Source organism: Procambarus clarkii, chromosome 85, assembly GCF_040958095.1.
Source record: "Procambarus clarkii isolate CNS0578487 chromosome 85, FALCON_Pclarkii_2.0, whole genome shotgun sequence".
NCBI lineage: Eukaryota > Metazoa > Arthropoda > Malacostraca > Decapoda > Cambaridae > Procambarus > Procambarus clarkii.
In genome coordinates, this window is record NC_091234.1 from 21,800,642 (window position 1) to 21,822,016 (window position 21,375).

Here is a 21,375-nt window from a genome sequence, read left to right on the forward strand (position 1 = left end):
GGCCTCCACCCCCAGGAAGCAGCCCGTGACGGCTGACTAACACCCAGGTACCTATTTACTGCTCTAAGGCATATTTGTGTATTAGTTACTCCTGTATTTACAAGAATGTAGTAAGGGAGCCGAACTTGGTCTTGTCTTAGAAGTAACTCCTCCCAAGAGTTTCACTTTCTCGACGATTACTCTCTCATCAATATCATCATTTATAACTTATAACCTTATAAGAGGGCTATAAGTTCACTTATAACCTTGTTAGAATAAGCTACGGCAAGTTGCCGTGTCCTTGAGAGCCATGTCGCACCAGAATGAATGTCCTTCAAAACTAAGTTAGGTTATGGATAACTTAGAGCAAGCTTTAGTGAGAGGTGCACAGGAACATTGACCATAACACAGGTTATAAGTGCGTTTAAGTCCACAGGTGAGACAATAACACAGGTTATAAGTGCGTGTGTGTCCACAGGTCAGACAATAACACAGGTTATAAGTGCGTGTGTGTCCACAGGTGAGACAATAACACAGGTTATAAGTGCGTGTGTGTCAACAGGTGAAACAATAACACAGGTTATGAGTGAGTGTCTCCCCACAGGTCAGACAATAACACAGGTTATAAGTGCGTGTGTGTCCACAGGTGAGACAATAACACAGGTTATAAGTGCGTGTGTGTCCACAGGTGAAACAATAACACAGGTTATGAGTGAGTGTCACCCCACAGGTGAAACAATAACACAGGTTATAAGTGCGTGTCTCCCCACAGGTGAGACAATAACACAGGTTATGAGTGAGTGTCTCCCCACAGGTGAGACAATAACACAGGTTATAAGTGCGTGTGTGTGTCCACAGGTCAGACGGAGTTCACAGCCTACCTGAGGAAGGAGTTCAGTCATGAGAACATCCGCTTCTGGCAAGCTGTCAATGAACTGAGGTGGGGCCCGGCCGCCAGCGTCGCTGACAACGTCAGAAACATCTTCGAGTGAGTAATCACCTTTGTTGTTGTGGTATAATTAGTGTAAGTGCATCGTTAAGATGGCTGAGGTACAAGACGCTGGCAGAGAAGACTACATACTACCTGCACCTTGCCCCCCACGGCTCTCTAACACCCACTAGGGTTTTGTCTTAGGCTTTCACTAATCTTGATCTTAGAATATTGTTAACAGGAATACAAGTAACTCTTCAGAGAATATTAAGATAAGCTGCGCTACTCAACACAACTTGCAACTTAAACACAACAATATTTACACTTCATCCCTTGGACGAAGTGTAAAGTCAACACTCAACACTTAATTGACTAATTAATTACGTTAATACTTATAATGACAATTACGTTACTTCACTGCCAACAACAGTCAGCAACAACCACTTACGTTAACTTAATCATGTCTCCTACAGTCAAGTCAAACTGTCACAACTATCACTCGTAATTGGCCATTACACAGACATGTGATCCGTCAAGCATTCAGTGAGGAATCCCCTTAATTACTGTACTACGGACAGCTAATTAATCCCAGCACAAGTTACGTTATCAGATACTATCGCCCATTTGATAGTTTACTACAATTCTATGTCCAAAGTGGCATGAGGACGGCAATTACTCTGTGACGTTAATGGCTGTACTTAATTAACACTGAATCCTTCGACTGCCATGACGACCACATTTACAGCCACCAAGTACTCTGCCCAGTGACCAGTTCACCCACGACACATTAACACAACACCCAGTGATAAAAAATAACTATCTACGGGCTCACCATAGCCCGTGCTACTTGGAACGTTTTGTTCCAGGTAGCGAATCTTTACCAACAACAACAACCCAGTGATCTAATAAACCCCAATTACAATCACCGCCCAAACAATTGCATTCCGCTTGCAATGACAATTCCCGTATTTCTCCCCGTGTGCCCAACCACACACTCCGCTGCACACACACACACTCAAGCCCACCCTTGACTGTCAAGACGTCTAATTAGGAGAAATCACACACACACACACACACACACACACACACACACACACACACACACACACACACACACACACACACACACACACACCACACTTCCCCCTTCACCTACCAGCTGGTGCTTAGAGACAATGCTGGCGGACTCCGTGACCTCGAACCAAGTTTAGAGATAATCACCAATACAACACAAGGGGATGCACTCAATGAGGCCGGCCTACAGGCACACTACCACATGTAACACACCAAGCTGAACCACCGTAGTCTCCAAGATCAGCGGGGCTGGGAGTGGCTTAGGGTGTAGTGTATCACGGCACAGAACAGTCCGTATGTGCCCTCAGGTGCTGGCTCCGTCCCTGCCTCAGGGCGAAACAACCTGCTTGCTTGCGGCAAACACGGTGAGCGACAATGTCCAACACTTGCACCGAAATTCCCACGAATTTCTGGTTGAAAACTCCCGCTAACACTAATGAGTTTTCCCAGATGTCTCCACTGCTAAGCGACTCAAGCAGGATAACAGGTGATGACTGATGATGACTGAAAGGGAGCCGGTCGGCCGAGCGGACAGCACACTGGACTTGTGATCCTGTGGTCCCGGGTTCGATCCCGGGCGCCGGCGAGAAACAATGGGCAGAGTTTCTTTCACCCTATGCCCCTGTTACCTAGCAGTAAAATAGGTACCTGGGTGTTAGTCAGCTGTCACGGGCTGCTTCATGGGGGTGGAGGCCTGGTCGAGGACCGGGCCGCGGGGACACTAAAGCCCCGAAATCATCTCAAGATAACCTCAAGATGACTGTATGTGTGGAGTGACGACACAGTCAGTTACCTCTGCACGTGTGCTTACACTCTCTTATTTTACAGTCTGATACACTTTCCTGTTATTACAAGCAAATATGACGACTTCCCGGTTTCTGTTCGTTCCCTACGGACACGTGTAGATATCACCAGAATATAGAGAGTATTTAGTTGCCACAACAGACGATAATTTCACTTGGTGGCCTGGTTGATACCTGGTTGATACCTGGTTGATGGGGTTCTGGGAATTGTTCTACTCCCCAAGCCCGACCCGAGGCCAGGCTTGACTTGTGAGAGTTTGGTCCACCAGGCTGTTGCTTGGAGCGGCCCGCAGGCCAGGCTTGACTTGTGAGAGTTTGGTCCACCAGGCTGTTGCTTGGAGCGGCCCGAGGCCAGGCTTGACTTGTGAGAGTTTGGTCCACCAGGCTGTTGCTTGGAGCGGCCCGCAGGCCAGGCTTGACTTGTGAGAGTTTGGTCCACCAGGCTGTTGCTTGGAGCGGCCCGCAGGCCCACATGCCCACCACAGCCCGGTTGGTCCGGCACTCCTTGGAGGAATAAATCTAGTTTCCTCTTGAAAATGTCCACGGTTGTTCCGACAATATTTCTTATGCTCGCTGGGAGGACGTTGAACACGTCCGGACGTTGGCCGACCAAGAGAAAATTACATCTAGCTTGGAGTAGTGGCAAGGGCAGAATGGCGCCTTGGGCCCAGGGTGGGAAGATGCTTGCTCACTGGTCCTACCTCAAGCTAACCAATCAGAGCGTCGCGCACCTAGGGCTAGATGCCGGAACCAATCACGTCTTCCCCTCGGGGTGACACTAAGGCTCTCACGTCACGGCATCACACTTGGTTCCCATAGGGACGGATCGGACAACTGCTTCCGCCCCGGCCGTCCTCTCGCTCACACATCTTAGAGTAAAACTTCTGCACTCTACAACTATTTCCACAACTGCATTGCAACAGCCATTGCAACATATTTGGAATTGTGATGACCTAGGCGCTCCAACAAGCCTAATCACAAGATGTCTCGTGTACAGGGGCCAGATTCACGAAAGCACTTACGAACGTGTACATCTTTCATCAATCTTTGACGGCTTTGATAACATTTATTAAACAGTTTACAAGCATGAAAACTTGCCAATCAACTGTTGTTATTGTTATAAACAGCCTCCTGGTGCTTCAGAGCTCATTAACCGTTTAATAATTGTAAACAAAGCCTCCAAAGATTGAGAAAAGATGTACAGGTTCATAAGTGTTTGCGTAAGTGTTTTCGTGAATCTGGCCCCATGGGTGGAAGATTTCACCAGCTAAATCTTCCACTGCCTCTAGTGGAAGATTTACCTGCTGAAATCCTTACCCTCACAGCGGATAAATATGAATTTAATTCGAATAAAGAAGCTTCAGTATAGTGAACTTGGAGCTTTGTGATATAGGTGGTTGTAAATTATATTTTGGGAGCGACCTGGGAGCCCCAATTAGTGCTCCCCTGCCTTACATGGACCAGTAGGCCTACTGTAGTGTCCCTGCCTTAAATGGACCAGTAGGCCTACTGTAGTGTCCCTGCCTTACATGGACCAGTAGGCCTACTGTAGTGTCCCTGCCCCACATGGACCAGTAGGCCTACTGTAGTGTTCCTGCCTTACATGGACCAGTAGGCCTACTGTAGTGTTCCTGCCTTACATGGACCAGTAGGCCTACTGTAGTGTCCCTGCCTTACATGGACCAGTAGGCCTACTGTAGTGTCCCTGCCTTACATGGACCAGTAGGCCTACTGTAGTGTTCCTGCCTTACATGGACCAGTAGGCCTACTGTAGTGTTCCTGCCTTACATGGACCAGTAGGCCTACTGTAGTGTCCCTGCCTTACATGGACCAGTAGGCCTACTGTAGTGTCCCTGCCTTACATGGACCAGTAGGCCTACTGTAGTGTCCCTGCCTTACATGGACCAGTAGGCCTACTGTAGTGTCCCTGCCTTACATGGACCAGTAGGTCTACTGTAGTGTTCCTGCCTTACATGGACCAGTAGGCCTACTGTAGTGTCCCTGCCTTACATGGACCAGTAGGCCTACTGTAGTGTCCCTGCCCCACATGGACCAGTAGACCTACTGTAGTGTCCCTGCCCCACATGGACCAGTAGGCCTACTGTAGTGTCCCTGCCCCACATGGACCAGTAGGCCTACTGTAGTGTCCCTGGCCCACATGGACCAGTAGACCTACTGTAGTGTCCCTGCCCCACATGGACCAGTAGGCCTACTGTAGTGTCCCTGCCCCACATGGACCAGTGCACCTACTGTAGTGTCCCTGCCCCACATGGACCAGTGCACCTACTGTAGTGTCCCTGCCCCACATGGACCAGTAGACCTACTGTAGTGTCCCTGCCCCACATGGACCAGTAGGCCTACTGTAGTGTCCCTGCCCCACATGGACCAGTAGACCTACTGTAGTGTCCCTGCCCCACATGGACCAGTGCACCTACTGTAGTGTCCCTGCCCCACATGGACCAGTAGGCCTACTGTAGTGTCCCTGCCTCACATGGACCAGTAGGCCTGTAAGTCCCCTGCCCCACATGGACCAGTACCACCTAACTATAATGTGTCCATGGTGATAGTTGCTAACATGAACAATGTGCGGCAGAAGGAAGGTCAATACAAAGGAGAAGTGTTGCAGGGAGTTCCTGAAGCCCGGGGCGCCTTGTGAGATCAACATTGACGGCAAGACGATGGAACAGACGCAGCTGATGATGATGAAGCAGCCGTCGCGCTACACCTACGACCTGGCCGCCGAGCACGTCTACATCCTCCTCCTGAAGAAGGACTGCTACCCGCGCTTCCTGCGCTCCGAGCAGTACAAGACGTTGCTGGCCAACGCCGTCCAGCCCTCACAGAAGAAGAGGTGAGCTACAACCTCTCAAGATGGGCTTTATTTGTTGTTTTTTGGCTTCTTTTGGTTGCTATTTTCTTAACTTTGGTTTAAGCATTCATTAAACGTTTTGTTTATTTCATCGCCAAGTAATAAATTAATTTTTTAATTTAATGTGATTTTGATCACGGGATAAATGTGCTTGGTTTATATAATTTCGTCCACATTCAATTTCCTTCGTCATATTTTCCAGTATTTAACTTGTTATTATGAGCACTTCCAGCCAATAATAGTCTTTAGCATTTTTGTATTACTGTATGTAAATTGGCGCATTTTAAAGATTCCTAGCTATTTTGTCATGGTCAATGTCTGACAGTATTCCAATGACTTTTAAAACGGACTTTCCAAAAAACATCTTTAATTAGTTGACCTAGTGTTCAGTGTTTTTTTTATAACTATGCTTTTTAGTTTTTCAAGTTTAGTGTCTCGGCTTAAGCGGCTTTATCTCATGTTCCCCCCTCCGGCTGTCGCTGGAGCACACACTGCTCTTCTTTTCACCAACTAATGGGCTGTTTTAATGTTCTCTTTTTTCACCAACTAACGGCTGAATTCTTGCTGTGCGCTTGCCCCGTCCCCCGCCGACTCTGGCCGTGACATGTCCGTCGTCACGTCAGGCCCAACTCTATGCTGGTGCGCCTCATGGCTCCATCACTGATGCTAGCCCCGGGGCCCGAAGGCCGCGTCGGTTTGCAGATGTACGTGATGCCCCGCTCCCCGCTCCTCAACCCACCACTCCACCCACTCCCTGCCTGCTACCATTTAATTTACATTGCCTCGACCCCCCCCCCCCATTTGCCCTAAATTTCCTTTAAACAGTTGAATGTACTGCGTTGGCCATTTCTAACAGTCCCGTGAAATCTCACTGCCTGTAGGCCGCCACCTGTGCGTATGAAACTTGATTTGGCCATTCATACTTATTAGCAGTGCCTGGAGATGCAAAGGCTGCTATTAGCGCTGCAAACGCTCTTGTTAGCTGTGAGTGCAATACTATTGCTTTGTTTGTGAAATTTTAATTTTCTTACGCCAGCTTCTAGTATATATAATGCTATTCATAATCTCATGGAAATTGTTGACATGTATTTCAGTATCCGCTGACGGCACGCGTCTTCTGGAGAAACGTAGTTCAACTACTTAGCGCTTTGCTTGCTTGGGCTGTTACCTTGAGATGCTGTGTGTGTGTGTGTGTGTGTGTGTGTGTGTGTGTGTGTGTGTGTGTGTGTGTGTGTGTGTGTGTGTGTGTGTGTGTGTGTGTGTGTGGAGCGCGTGAGGGAACACCAGCAACCCGTCCTCTTAAAATAACGTCACTTTTCGCTGGTATGTGCTTTATGGCCAAAAATGGATGTTATTCGAAATGAAATCAGCTCACAAAAGTGACGTACTGTCCCGTTTTCTGTTTTGAGTCCTCCGGCTTACTCTGTTAGGTTAAGAGAGGAAACTTTCAATTAACGGTTTTCATGACGTTTTGAAACGTTATGAGAACTTCCTGCCCACCTAACCTACCAGAGGACCCTTAACTTGCTGTTTTGGAAAAACAAATTCAAAATTTATTTTCAATTAATTATCATTTCCAAATTACGTCCATTTTCGGCCTTACGGGCAAATGGCCAAATTCCAACGTAATTTGTAAGAGGACAGGTTTGCGTGGTTGTAAAGTTCTGTAAATGAGGGTCTCTCGGATATTTATGATCAAACTAATTTTCAATGAAATGTTGTGGTTACAGTCTCTGAGGTCGCTGTAACCGGCCTGTTGGGCAGTTTGTATTGCACTGATACATGGCTTGTGTGGTATAGCAAGCATACATGGGGAGGCACTCACAATATTGAGTGTATCTCACGTTGTTAAGTTTGTGAGTTCATCACTTGTATCAGGCTTAATGGGTTGTACAGTTCAGATGTAAGCCTTCCCTCCACCGTCTGAAGCAGGTGTGTGTGTATGTGTGTGTGGAGCCTTTCTCAACACCTGTAGCATATATTATTATTATATGCTACAGGTGTTGAGAAAATATCTTCTCTGTCTCTCTATGTCTCTCTTGCTCGCTCTCTCTCTCTCTCTCTCTCTTGCTCGCTCTCTCTCTCTCTTGCTCGCTCTCTCTCTCTCTCTTGCTCGCTCTCTCTCTCTCTCTTGCTCGCTCTCTCTCTCTCTTGCTCGCTCTCTCTCTCTCTTGCTCGCTCTCTCTCTCTCTCTTGCTCGCTCTCTCTCTCTCTTGTTCGCTCTCTCTCTCTTGCTCGCTCTCTCTCTCTCTTGCTCGCTCTCTCTCTCTCTTGCTCGCTCTCTCTCTCTTGCTCGCTCTCTCTCTCTTGCTCGCTCTCTCTCTCTTGCTCGCTCTCTCTTGCTCGCTCTCTCTCTCTGTCTCTGTCTCTGTCTCTCTCTCTGTCTCTCTCTCTGTCTCTCTTTGTCTCTCTGTCTCTCTCTCTGTCTCTCTCTCTCTGTCTCTCTCTCTCTCTCTCTGTCTCTCTCTCTCTCTCTCTCTCTCTGTCTCTCTCTCTCTCTCTGTCTCTCGCTCTCTCTCTCTGTCTCTCGCTCTCTCGCTCGCTCTCTCGCTCGCTCTCTCGCTCTCTCTCATAGGGAAAACATGGCAGAGAGAGAAACTCGGGGTGACAAACACAGGTGGACAACCATGGCAGGAACAAGCTCAGAGGAAAAGGAGGAACAGGAAGTTAGGATTAACGGACACAATCGAGCACATGTGGAGTGAATTCAGGGAAGGACTGAGGGCAATGAAGGAGACAGTCTCCAACCTGCAGGAAGAGCTGAAGGCAGCAAAGGAGGAAATAAAAAGCCTGAAAGAGAATCCTACCCAGCACCAGACGCAAACCATCCCACAGGGAGATGGTAATGATCCTGTTGAGGGGAATCTTACAATACAACCCTCATTTGCAGAATTGTTTAAAAAGAATCTTGAAGCTTGGTCTGCAGTAAGGGAAGTTGCCATGGAAGTGGTTTCTTCTCAGGAAGCAACTAGATGTTCTAGCCGGCTGATAGAGAGAAAAAGAGCAGTAGTAGTAGCAGGCATTAAGAAGCAAACAGGGACCAGCCCAGTGGAGCAGAGAGACAAGGACAAAAACATAGTTACTGAGATCCTTAAAGAGGTACAGATGAAGAGGGCTGACCAAAATATTTAAAAGATTTTCAGGCTTGGAAAGTACAACAAGGACAGAGACCGATTGATAAAGGTGGTATTCATGAGCGAGAACACGAAAGAGGACCTCTTAGCAAGGAAGAGCGGTTTAGCAAATGTACAGAAGTTCAAAAAAGTATTCCTGTAGAGGGATTTGACAAGGGACGAGAGTGTGAGGGCAGCAGATGTGAGCAGAGAGCGCAGGGAGAAAGAAAGGAATCAGAGAACCACAACCCCGAACCCTACAATCCCAAAGGGAAGTGAGGAACCCTCCACAAACAATTCAACAGCCACAGGGAGTGGAGCACCACCCCCACATTCTACCCAGTAGATATCCTACCTGCCCCATCCCCTGACACCCTTCCCCCACTAAGTGCTCCCCCTAGGGCACTCTCCCCTCACTCACGCCCTTCCCCAGGACATCCCTTCTCCCCCACCACCCAAGCCTTCCCTCATCGCACATGCCCTCCCATTCCCCCCCTTCTCCCCCATCCCCCCCAAGCCCTTCCTCCTCCCCCTATCCCCCCAAGCCCTTCATCCCCCCCATATCCCCCAAGCCTCCCAATCTCCCACACCCCCCAACCATCCCCCTCTCACCCTCTCCCTATCACCCACCCCCAGCCCTTCCCCTCTCACCCACCCCCCCAAACCTCCCCCTCTCATCCTCCCCCCAAACCCTTTCTTCTCCTCCACCACCCCAAGCCCTCCGTCCTCCTACCCCCCGCACACCCCATATCCCACAGGTTACCCCCAGAGGAAGGACAGAAGAGAGTCAGTTTCAGGGTGATGTACTCGAACATAGATGGGATTACAAGCAAGACAAGTGAACTAAGGGAAAGAGAACAAGAAGTGAACCCAGATGTAATCGGACTCACTGAAACAAAACTCTCAGGAATTATAACGAATGCTGTTTCCCCACAGGAGTACACAGTAACAAGGAAAGAGAGGGAAGGTAGGGGAGGAGGCAGAGTGGCCCTACTAATGAGAAAGGAATGGAGTTTCAAGGAGATGGCTATCCCGGGCTGCGAGGGTTTCAGAGACAACATAGCAGGCACCATGACAATGGGAGGACCAAGAATAGTAGTAGCAGTAATACATAACCCTTCACCAAATGACAGAAGACCCAGTCAAGATTGCTTTAGACAACCCCAGGGCTAGAAAATCGGGGTCCAAGAACTATAGCTCGATCCTGCAGGCACAAATAGGTGAATACACACCTGCTTCAGATGGTGAGGGAAGGGTTATGTAATCATGGTGACCCATTTTGCATGTGTGAAGCAGGTGTGTGGACTCTCTCAGCACTTACAGCAGGTGTGTGGACTCTCTCAACACTTACAGCAGGTGTGTGTGTGTGTGGACCTTCTCTCAACACCAGCAGCAAGCGTGTAAACCCTCTCTTAGCACCTGTAGCAGGTGTTTGTGCACCTACTTTCATCTCTTGGACCAGGTGTGTGGGGGGTTCCCCCCTGTCAACACCTGTGACAGGGTGAATATGGGCCCCTCTCTTAACACCTGTTTCCATTTGTTTGTTGCCTCTCTCGACATCTGTCGGGTATATTTATGCGGTTTATCCCTCACCCTCGGCAGCATATATGTGCTTGTAGCCCCCTCTCTCACCCTCTGTAACAGGTGTGTATGTAACCTCCCTTCCCCTCCCTCCTCCTATCCCTCCCATCCCCCTGTTGATATTACAAGTGTGCCTCTGCCTAAGCACCTGTAGCAGCGGTGGGTGGTGTACACTATTCCCGGCCCTGACTTGCCCACACCACACAATGGTCATACCTCTTACACTGATCACTCAGTATATAGGCCTAGTTTAGTTAAGTGGGGTGGGAAGGGGGACTCTGCTATTTATGGCCTTAATTGCAAATTGCACTTTTTTAATGACTTAACCGTAGTGGATGACGAGAATGTTTCACTAGACGAGGCTTAGAGCACCTCATGATTTATGTACGAGCATGTGTGCTATAGCTGCCCCTATGGGTCTGTGAGAGCATGTGTGCTAGAGCTGCCCCTCTGGGTCTGTGAGAGCATGTGTGCTAGAGCTGCCCCTGTGGCTCTGTGATAGCATGTGTGCTAGAGCTGCCCCTGTGGCTCTGTGATAGCATGTGTGCTAGAGCTGCCCCACTGGCTCTGTGATAGCATGTGTGCTAGAGCTGCCCCTGTGGCTCTGTGATAGCATGTGTGCTAGAGCTGCCCCACTGGCTCTGTGATAGCATGTGTGCTAGAGCTGTCCCTGTGGCCCTGTGCTTGATTACTCGTGTACTCTGATGTTCACTCATCAGCCTGACTGCCAGTTTAGTGAACAGCCTATCCAGCATGTTGATATTGTGGTGGATAGGCTTCCCCGGGACGACTGCCAGCCTGATAAACTAACTGCATGCTATGCAGGCTGATTGCCTGTTCAATTGGCTGACTAATCCGTTGACTTTCTCCTTAGCAGACTGACCTGATCAGCATGTTGACTGCATACTTAGCCGATTGTTTGCCTAATTACCAGATTTACTAACTACTCAGCTGGAGTACTGTCCACGTAAGTAGGATAACTCCCTGTCTCAACCACATGACTTCCTCTACAGCAGTCTGGCTGTCTACATAGTATATTAATACCTTATTGAATGTGTCAAGGCTGTGGGAGGGATGGGAGGGAGAAGTGAGATTGTGGGAGGGAGGGAAGGGAGAAGTGAGACTGTGGGAGGGAAGGGAGAAGGGCTCACCATAGCCCGTGCTACTTGGAACTTTTTGTTCCAGGTAGCGAATCTTTAACAACAACGGAAGGGAGAAGTTTTCAGCCAAAAGTCCTCAGCTGATCGCATAATTTATATTTGAATTTTACGATTGTTTTGAGGACTAATAACTCGAAGGTTTTAATTGGCGCTGATAACAGGTTTCAAGTGGTGGTCAGTTGAGGGTAGTATGAGCAGGGCCGTGTTAAATGTAGCAGCAGTTGGTTTATCTGGTATGGTTAACCCCCTCCCTTTCTAGCTGTCGTCGTCGTGAGGGGGGCTTATGGTTGGTGGTGGTCGGGGTGTGATGCTCCATAGGACAGTCCTCTGTCCTTTTGGAGCCTTATTCTCCTGCTGTCGTCCCCAGTAATTGTGCTGGATGCCTTTTCTTTTTCCTTATGTTTCATTTTTCCTCCTCCCCTCTTCTCCTTTGTGATTGTCATTTCCCGCCAACTTTTTGCCACTCTTGATTATTCTTTCCGATGTCTTCTGTTTTGACGCCTGGTGTTTGGGCACAACACACTCACCCATAAAACTTTGGTACCTGGCGCTGGGACTCTTTTTTATTGTCACTCCTCGCCTTCGTTGCTGAACCCAATCTCGATGGACTGACGGTTCTTAAGGTGGCGATTACGAGGTACATACCCACAATGCACCCCTGGGGAGGCCCCGTCTTGGTGGGTGTCCTATCCTCTAATTGTGGCTCCAATGGTGGGTATAGGAATTTATTCGTGGATGAAATTATTTCCTGTTCGTTTATATGCCAATGACTGACCCTCTTTTTAACTTCCCAGACTCATGTGGTGGGCTACTAGGCCCTGAGCGGGACTGTGATGGAAGGTCGGGCTCTGTAGCCCCCGCTACATTGGGCCCAGACCAAGCTGCTTCCCTGACCCTCCTGAGTAACCCTCTCTGCTCCCCGCCCACCTCTATGGTGTGATCGAGTCCCAAGCCCCCAGTGATGACCACCTCATCACCTGGAGCAGTTCCTTCTCTCATTGTGACAACTGCACCGTTTACCGCCCATCTTACTGGAGTTACTAGACGCCATTCCCTCCTCAGATGCACCACCACGATTCCTTCCAGTTCTACTACATTCCAAGCCATGTTTGGTCCTGCTACATGGAAGTACTTTGATCTCAACCATGTGGATTCTACACACCCTGACAATTTCTTCCTCCATAAACACCTCGTTGATTTGGTAGATATCTTTGTCACTTTTAACTCCCACCCATACTGGTACATGTGTCATTGCTGCTGCTTCTCAGGATACAGCTGCCCACTTAGACTCGTTGTCCAGCATTGAGGAGACCCTTGTTCGGATCTCCAAAAATGTCCGGTTAAAGGCCAGCATTGGCACCATTATTTACCTGCACCATGTTGCGACTAGTATTATTAGGGACCTGAAAGACTGCCACGAGGATATTCAACATATTCTTGAATCTTAAAGCTATTCTATCCTCCAGGTTGATACGTTCACTCGACCCCCTCGTGGTCGCAGTCACCAGTCTCTTCGAGTAGTGAAGATCACTTTTAATAGTAGATCTCTTCCGCCTTCTATAATTCATGCTGGTGCCAGATGCTCAAGTATGTAGTACATTCCCTCTCCTAGACTCTGCAATAGGTGCTGGAAAGTTGGGCGTGGTCCCCTCAAGTGCACAAGTGTAGTGTTTCCATGTCTCTTGTGTGGGGACTCGGGCCACTCTAAGACAGGGTGCTCTTCTTCCAGAGCTCACTGCATCAATAGCTCTGACGACCATCCTACCTTCGTGTATGCACTACAAATTTGAAGAGACCATCCTCAATTTGAAACATCCTATCGTTTGTCTTTTTCCTGCGGTGAGACGCCAAGTACGCCGATTTCCCCTCTTTCGCTGGCATGTCTTTTGCTCGTGTGTTGCTTTCCACCTCTCCTCGCCCTTTTCTCCTTTCTCAGTCTCACAACCGTTTCCAGGCCTTGGTCCCAGGCACCACTTCCCCCCCCCCTGCTCCTTTACGTTCAGAACCAGAAGGTCCTCCTCTTGGTTCTCCATCTGGTGTTTCCTTCCTTCCTTCCCAGTTTGCCCTGTCTCCTGGTTTCCTCTTTCCCTTCCATCCCCCTGATCCTTCTTCCTAGCCCTCCCCTCTGTATTTTCTCCATGCCGCCTGTCCGTCCAGGCTGTTGTCCATCTTCCTCCCAGCAATCTTCATGTTGTTCATTCCTATTCTCCTTCTCCTGTTGAGTCTATGGAGTCTGTCGCCCAGTATGTTGTTGCTGCCTGTCTCTTTAAGTCAGAAATGTGAGCCTGGCTCCTCTCCTTCTTCCTCCCCGGGTGGGTAAGAAGGCATTGCTTTCTTCCCCAGCAAGTAAGAAGGCACTGCATTCTTCCCCGGCAGGTAAGAAGGCATCACTTTCTTCCCCGGCATGTAAGAAGGCAACGCTTTCTTCCCCAACAGGTAAGAAGGCATCGCTTTCTTCCCCAACGGGTAAGAAGGCATCGTTCTCTTTCCGACTCCGACTCTATTGATGCATCCCCCTCCCATTTCGGTGGTTGAGTCCCCTGTCCTAGCTATGGAGGTTCCCTTTTTTCCTCTATTCTCTCCCGGATGCTGCCCTTGATGAGGTGGGGCTCCTCAGTTTGTCCCCCCCCCTCCCTCTGATTCCCTTGACCGCCTCTCTCTGATGCCTCCTCCCACTCAGGACTCTGTCAGTCCGCCTCTGGTCCATCCTACCACTCCCTTGACTCCATCATTCTTGCTATATTTACCTATGCCCTCTAACCCCGATTTCACTGATTCTAATCCTCAACTTACTTAGTATACTGTGCTCTTCTTTGGTTTTGTTTCGCCCCTGTTATCTGTTTCTGTTCTTTCTATTTTTGACAATGTCTATTATTCATTGGAATATTCATGGTTTTTATGCCAACTTCCATGAACTCCAACTTCTGATAACACAGTTTTCACTGCTTTGTGTCTGTCTCCAGGAGCCGATGCTTGGTGCTCATCCTGGTCACTTCCGTGGCTATTCTTTACCCCCCTTCCCCCACCTCCAGCTTTTGCTGGGACCCATAACTCTACTGCTCTCTTGATCCGTCATGATACTCCCTTCGTCCCCTTAACTCGCTAGTCGTCCTCGTCCCCTTAACTCTCTAGTCGTTCCTTAAGAATGAGGCTTGATACCACCACACGCTCTGCCTCTTTTCAACAATATGAAGGTGTACCGCAAGGTAGTGTACTGAGCACTACTTTTTCCCCTGGTTGCCCTCAATGGTCTTCTTTCCTCCCTCCCCTCTGGTCTTCTTTCCGGCATTCTATGTCAAGGTGATGACTCTCCTTTCCTTCAACGGCGGCTTCAACTTGCGATTGATGCCGTGTCGTCGTGGCCCACCAATCATGGCTTCAAGTTCTTTACAACTATAACTTGTGCTATGACTTTTACTTGGAAGCAGGTCGTTCTTCGTCTCAACCCTCCCCTCCCCTTTCTCTTTATGGTCCTCTCCTTGTGAACACAGTTTCTGCTAAGATTTTGGGGTCAATCTTTGACACTCGTTTGTCTTGGTCGCCCCATATCTCTTACCTCTGTGTTGAATGCTATAAGGCCCTTAACTTACTTAAGGTCTTGTCCCATACTCCATGGGGAGCTGATAGGTGCACGCTCCTCTCTTTACATTCCTCTCTTGTACTGTCTAAACTCGATTATGATTGCCCTGCTTACTCGTCTGCCTCTCCTACTCTTCACCGTCTGGATGCTCTGCACCATACTGGGCTGCGCCTCAGCTCTGGCGTCTTTCATTCGACTCCTACCCTCAGCATTTATGTTGAAACTGGCACCCTGTATCTACAGGATCGCCGCCGTGAACGTTGCTGTCTTCGCTACCTTGTGCAGTCCTTACAACACCGTTACTCTCGCTTATGTCGTACTTTGACCATTACCCCTCCTGTGGTCCCTGTTCCCTTTCACCACCTTCCCCTTTCTGTACTGTTGTCTTGCTTGTAAGGTTCTCTTTTGGTTCATGTTACCAATATTTCTCCTCGTGTTGTTCCATCCTTGCCTCCATGGAGGGTCTCCCTTTCTAAGTTTTGTAAAACCTTGACGCACAAGACTAAAGCTTTTAACCCTCCTACAGTTCTGAAACGCCTTTTCCCTGCACACTTTTCTTCACACTCCTGCTCTGTTTCCATCTTCACCGATGGGTCTAAGTCTGCAGACGGTGGTGGCTACTCTGTTGTATTTTCCTGGCCACAACTATGTGTCACCTGCCTCCGGTGACTAGTATCTTCACCACAGAACTTTATGCAAATTTTTATGCTCTTTGTCAATCCTCCTTTGTTGTTATAGTTAACTTTTGCAATGCCTTCATGGCTCTGGGGTACTTTATACTTTAGTCCAGTCCATCCTGTGTTGTCGAAATTCGCTGTTTATCTCCACTAGATTTAAGTCAATGAAGTTTTGCTGGGTTCCCAGCCATATTGGTGTGTTCTTAAATGAGCGTGTGGAGGCTGTTGCTAAGGAGGCTATCCACACTTGTCCCATCTCCCATAAAGGTGTTCCTTATTTTGACTTCTATCCAGTTATTCATTCCTTAATCCCTATCAATTGGCAGGGTCGTTGGTCTCCTGTAACTGGTAATAAAGTGTGTGCTCTTAAGAGCAATGTATCCCCATGGCCTTCCTCCTATCCCCGTAATCGGCGGTGGAAAACGGCTCTGGCAAGGTTGCGTATTGGCCATACACACTTAACTCACGGGCACTTAATGGAGCGCCACTCTGCTCCTTCTTGTCCAAAGTGCATTGTCCCTCTTACAGTCCTGCATTTCTGTGTTGAATGTCTGGACTTCCAGGGCGTGAGTGTTTTGCTTCCTGAGTTTTCCCGTTGGTCACTTGTGCCTCGACAGACTCCTTGGTGAATCGGATTCCTTTAATATCATTTGCTTTAAGCACTTTTGTTCTGATATTGGCATCCTTAGAGATATTTAGCGCCTTTTGAATATCCCGCACATTTGATGGTGCTACATAGCCTTCCCGGATTGGTGCCTTCTTTTGATAATTACTTACTTGGTAAGTGTAGAGGGAAATGTGGCTAGTTGCTTCATTACTTCAGATTTGAGATGTTGTAATATGGTATTTAGGTTGCAGCGTTACTAGTTATTTGACAGGGTAAGTTAGACCGAGGTTAGAGACTTCAGGCAGCCTCATGTCTACAACAATACAATACAACACAATACAATTTTATTTAGGTAAGGTACATACATACAATAAATTTTTACAAGGATTGGTTGACTTATAGGTAGAGCTAGTACATACAATGCCTAAAGCCACTATTACGCAAAGCGTTTCGGGCATTTCATTTCATTTCATTTCGGACAACGATCAAATTAAAAAAGTCACAGTACAATTAGTAAGTGAATTTAGGTAACCTTATTGTCACTAATATGTATGGGAAAACTTGAGGATGAACTTCGATTTTTTAAGTTTTAGGCAGTATACATACCCCTTTCAATTGTCATCAACGGTTTTGAATTGGCAACACTAAACTAGGTGAACCAACGCTCAATAAACGCCATCTATTGGTTAACTGTTCTTGAACACTCGCTTACCTTGGCTGTCTCACCACCTCACCCTAGCAGGCCCATAGCGCAGTGGTAAGACACTCGCCTGGCGTTTCGCGACCACTTTGGCTTCGGTTCGTATCCAAGCCAGTGAGGAGTAACTGGGCATCAATCCTGAACTGTAGCCTCTGTTTACCCAACAGTAAAATGCGTACATGGTTGTTAAACGATTTAACGAGTCGTATTCCAGGGAAAATTAGGATTAAGGAATTGCGACAAACGCAACGTGTCCCAGTGGCTGAACAAGAATGTAACAACTCTTGTATATATAAATAAATAAAAAATATGTTGTGGGGAGGCGGTGTTGCCAGATATGTTGAGGGGAGGCGGTGTTGCCAGATATGTTGAGGGGAGGCGGTGTTGCCAGATATGTTGTGGGGAGGCGGTGTTGCCAGATATGTTGAGGGGAGGCGGTGTTGCCAGATATGTTGAGGGGAGGCGGTGTTGCCAGATATGTTGAGGGGAGGCGGTGTTGCCAGATATGTTGAGGGGAGGCGGTGTTGCCAGATATGTTGAGGGGAGGCGGTGTTGCCAGATATGTTGTGGGGAGGCGGTGTTGCCAGATATGTTGAGGGGAGGCGGTGTTGCCAGATATGTTGAGGGGAGGCGGTGTTGCCAGATATGTTGTGGGGAGGCGGTGTTGCCAGATATGTTGTGGGGAGGCGGTGTTGCCAGATATGTTGTGGGGAGGCGGTGTTGCCAGATATGTTGTGGGGAGGCGGTGTTGCCAGATATGTTGTGGGGAGGCGGTGTTGCCAGATATGTTGTGGGGAGGCGGTGTTGCCAGATATGTTGTGGGGAGGCGGTGTTGCCAGATATGTTGTGGGGAGGCGGTGTTGCCAGATATGTTGTGGGGAGGCGGTGTTGCCAGATATGTTGTGGGGAGGCGGTGTTGCAAGATATGTTGAGGGGAGGCGGTGTTGCCAGATATGTTGTGGGGAGGAGGTGTTGCCAGATATGTTGAGGGGAGGCGGTGTTGCCAGATATGTTGAGGGGAGGCGGTGTTGCCAGATATGTTGTGGGGAGGCGGTGTTGCCAGATATGTTGTGGGGAGGCGGTGTTGCCAGATATGTTGTGGGGAGGCAGTGTTGCCAGATATGTGGAGGGGAGGCGGTGTTGCCAGATATGTTGAGGGGAGGCGGTGTTGCCAGGTGGGTGACGGTGACAGTCCGTGAAATCACTGTTGGGAAGTAAAGATTTAAAACACCATTAACATTAATTATAAAGGAAATTGACTTCCCCACACCTATGGTGAGTCATACACTCCCCCACACCTATGGTGAGTCATACTCCCCCACACCTGTGGTGAGTCATACACTTCCCCACACCTGTGGTGAGTCATACACTCCCCCACACCTATGGTGAGTCATACCCTTCTCAACACCTATGGTGAGTCATACACTTCCCCACACCTATGGTGAGTCATACACTTCCCCACACCTATGGTGAGTCATACACTTCCCCTCACCTATGGTGAGTCATACACTCCCCCACACCTATGGTGAGTCATACTCCCCCACACCTGTGGTGAGTCATACACTTCCCCTCACCTATGGTGAGTCATACACTTCCCCTCACCTATGGTGAGTCATACTTCCCCTCACCTATGGTGAGTCATACACTTCCCCTCACCTATGGTGAGTCATACACTTCCCCTCACCTATGGTGAGTCATACACTCCCCCACACCTATGGTGAGTCATACTCCCCCACACCTGTGGTGAGTCATACACTTCCCCACACCTATGGTGAGTCATACACTTCCCCACACCTATGGTGAGTCATACACCTCCCCACACCTATGGTGAGTCATACTCCCCCACACCTATGGTGAGTCATACTCCCCCACACCTATGGTGAGTCATACTCCCCCACACCTATGGTGAGTCATACACTCCCCCACACCTATGGTGAGTCATACTCCCCCACACCTGTGGTGAGTCATACACTTCCCCACACCTGTGGTGAGTCATACACTCCCCCACACCTATGGTGAGTCATACCCTTCTCAACACCTATGGTGAGTCATACACTTCCCCACACCTATGGTGAGTCATACACTTCCCCACACCTATGGTGAGTCATACACTTCCCCTCACCTATGGTGAGTCATACACTTCCCCTCACCTATGGTGAGTCATACACTTCCCCTCACCTATGGTGAGTCATACACTTCCCCTCACCTATGGTGAGTCATACACTTCCCCTCACCTATGGTGAGTCATACACTTCCCCTCACCTATGGTGAGTCATACACTTCCCCTCACCTATGGTGAGTCATACACTTCCCCACCCCTATGGTGAGTCATAAACTCCCCCACACCTATGGTGAGTCATACACTCCCCCACACCTATGGTGAGTCATACACTCCCCCACACCTATGGTGAGTCATACACTCCCCCACACCCATGGTGAGTCATACACTCCCCCACACCTATGGTGAGTCATACACTCCCCCACACCTATGGTGAGTCATACACTTCCCCACCCCTATGGTGAGTCATACACTCCCCCATACCTATGGTGAGTCATACACTCCCCCATACCTATGGTGAGTCATACACTTCCCCACCCCTATGGTGAGTCATACACTCCCCCACCCCTATGGTGAGTCATACACTCCCCCACCCCTATGGTGAGTCATACACTTCCCCACCCCTATGGTGAGTCATACACTCCCCCATACCTATGGTGAGTCATACACTTCCCCACCCCTATGGTGAGTCATACACTTCCCCACCCCTATGGTGAGTCATACACTTCCCCACCCCTATGGTGAGTCATACACTCCCCCACACCTATGGTGAGTCATACACTCCCCCACACCTATGGTGAGTCATACACTCCCCCACCCCTATGGTGAGTCATACACTCCCCCATACCTATGGTGAGTCACACACTTCCCCACACCTATGGTGAGTCATACACTCCCCCACACCTATGGTGAGTCACACACTTCCCCACACCTATGGTGAGTCATACACTTCCCCTCACCAATGGTGAGTCATACACTTCCCCTCACCTATGGTGAGTCATACACTCCCACACACCTATGGTGAGTCATACACTTCCCCACACCTATGGTGAGTCATACACTTCCCCTCACCTATGGTGAGTCATACACTTCCCCTCACCTATGGTGAGTCATACACTTCCCCTCACCTATGGTGAGTCATACACTTCCCCTCACCTATGGTGAGTCATACACTTCACCTCACCTATGGTGAGTCATACACTTCCCCACACCTATGGTGAGTCATACACTTCCCCTCACCTATGGTGAGTCATACACTTCCCCTCACCTATGGTGAGTCATACACTCCCCCCACACCTTTGGTGAGTCATACACTCCCCCACCCCTATGGTGAGTCATACACTTCCCCACACCTATGGTGAGTCATACACTTCCCCTCACCAATGGTGAGTCATACACTTCCCCTCACCTATGGTGAGTCATACACTTCCCCTCACCTATGGTGAGTCATACACTCCCCCCACACCTTTGGTGAGTCATACACTCCCCCACCCCTATGGTGAGTCATACACTTCCCCACCCCTATGGTGAGTCATACACTCCCCCACCCCTATGGTGAGTCATACACTCCCCCACCCCTATGGTGAGTCATACACTTCCCCACCCCTATGGTGAGTCATACACTCCCCCATACCTATGGTGAGTCATACACTTCCCCACCCCTATGGTGAGTCATACACTTCCCCACCCCTATGGTGAGTCATACACTTCCCCACCCCTATGGTGAGTCATACACTCCCCCACACCTATGGTGAGTCATACACTCCCCCACACCTATGGTGAGTCATACACTCCCCCACCCCTATGGTGAGTCATACACTCCCCCATACCTATGGTGAGTCACACACTTCCCCACACCTATGGTGAGTCATACACTCCCCCACACCTATGGTGAGTCACACACTTCCCCACACCTATGGTGAGTCATACACTTCCCCTCACCTATGGTGAGTCATACACTTCCCCTCACCTATGGTGAGTCATACACTCCCACACACCTATGGTGAGTCACACACTTCCCCACACCTATGGTGAGTCATACACTTCCCCTCACCTATGGTGAGTCATACACTTCCCCTCACCTATGGTGAGTCATACACTTCCCCTCACCTATGGTGAGTCATACACTTCCCCTCACCTATGGTGAGTCATACACTTCCCCTCACCTATGGTGAGTCATACACTTCCCCACACCTATGGTGAGTCATACACTTCCCCTCACCTATGGTGAGTCATACACTTC

At 49.0% G+C, this 21,375-nt stretch overlaps 1 protein-coding gene across 10 annotated transcripts in view; it reads left to right on the top strand.

Annotated features, from left to right (window-relative positions):
• Positions 1–21,375, top strand: part of LOC123746665 (regulator of G-protein signaling 7) — a 390,003-nt gene that overhangs the window by 268,462 nt on the left and 100,166 nt on the right. For 8 of the 10 annotated variants that reach the window (XM_069316820.1, XM_069316816.1, XM_069316824.1 and 5 more), the window contains 3 exons: positions 838–967; positions 5,414–5,638; positions 6,280–6,360. In XM_069316820.1, coding sequence (XP_069172921.1) covers positions 838–967; positions 5,414–5,638; positions 6,280–6,360 — 436 coding nt within the window. The remainder of the gene's footprint in view (positions 1–837; positions 968–5,413; positions 5,639–6,279; positions 6,361–21,375) is intronic. The other 2 variants (XM_069316822.1, XM_069316823.1) reach the window with 2 other exon arrangements.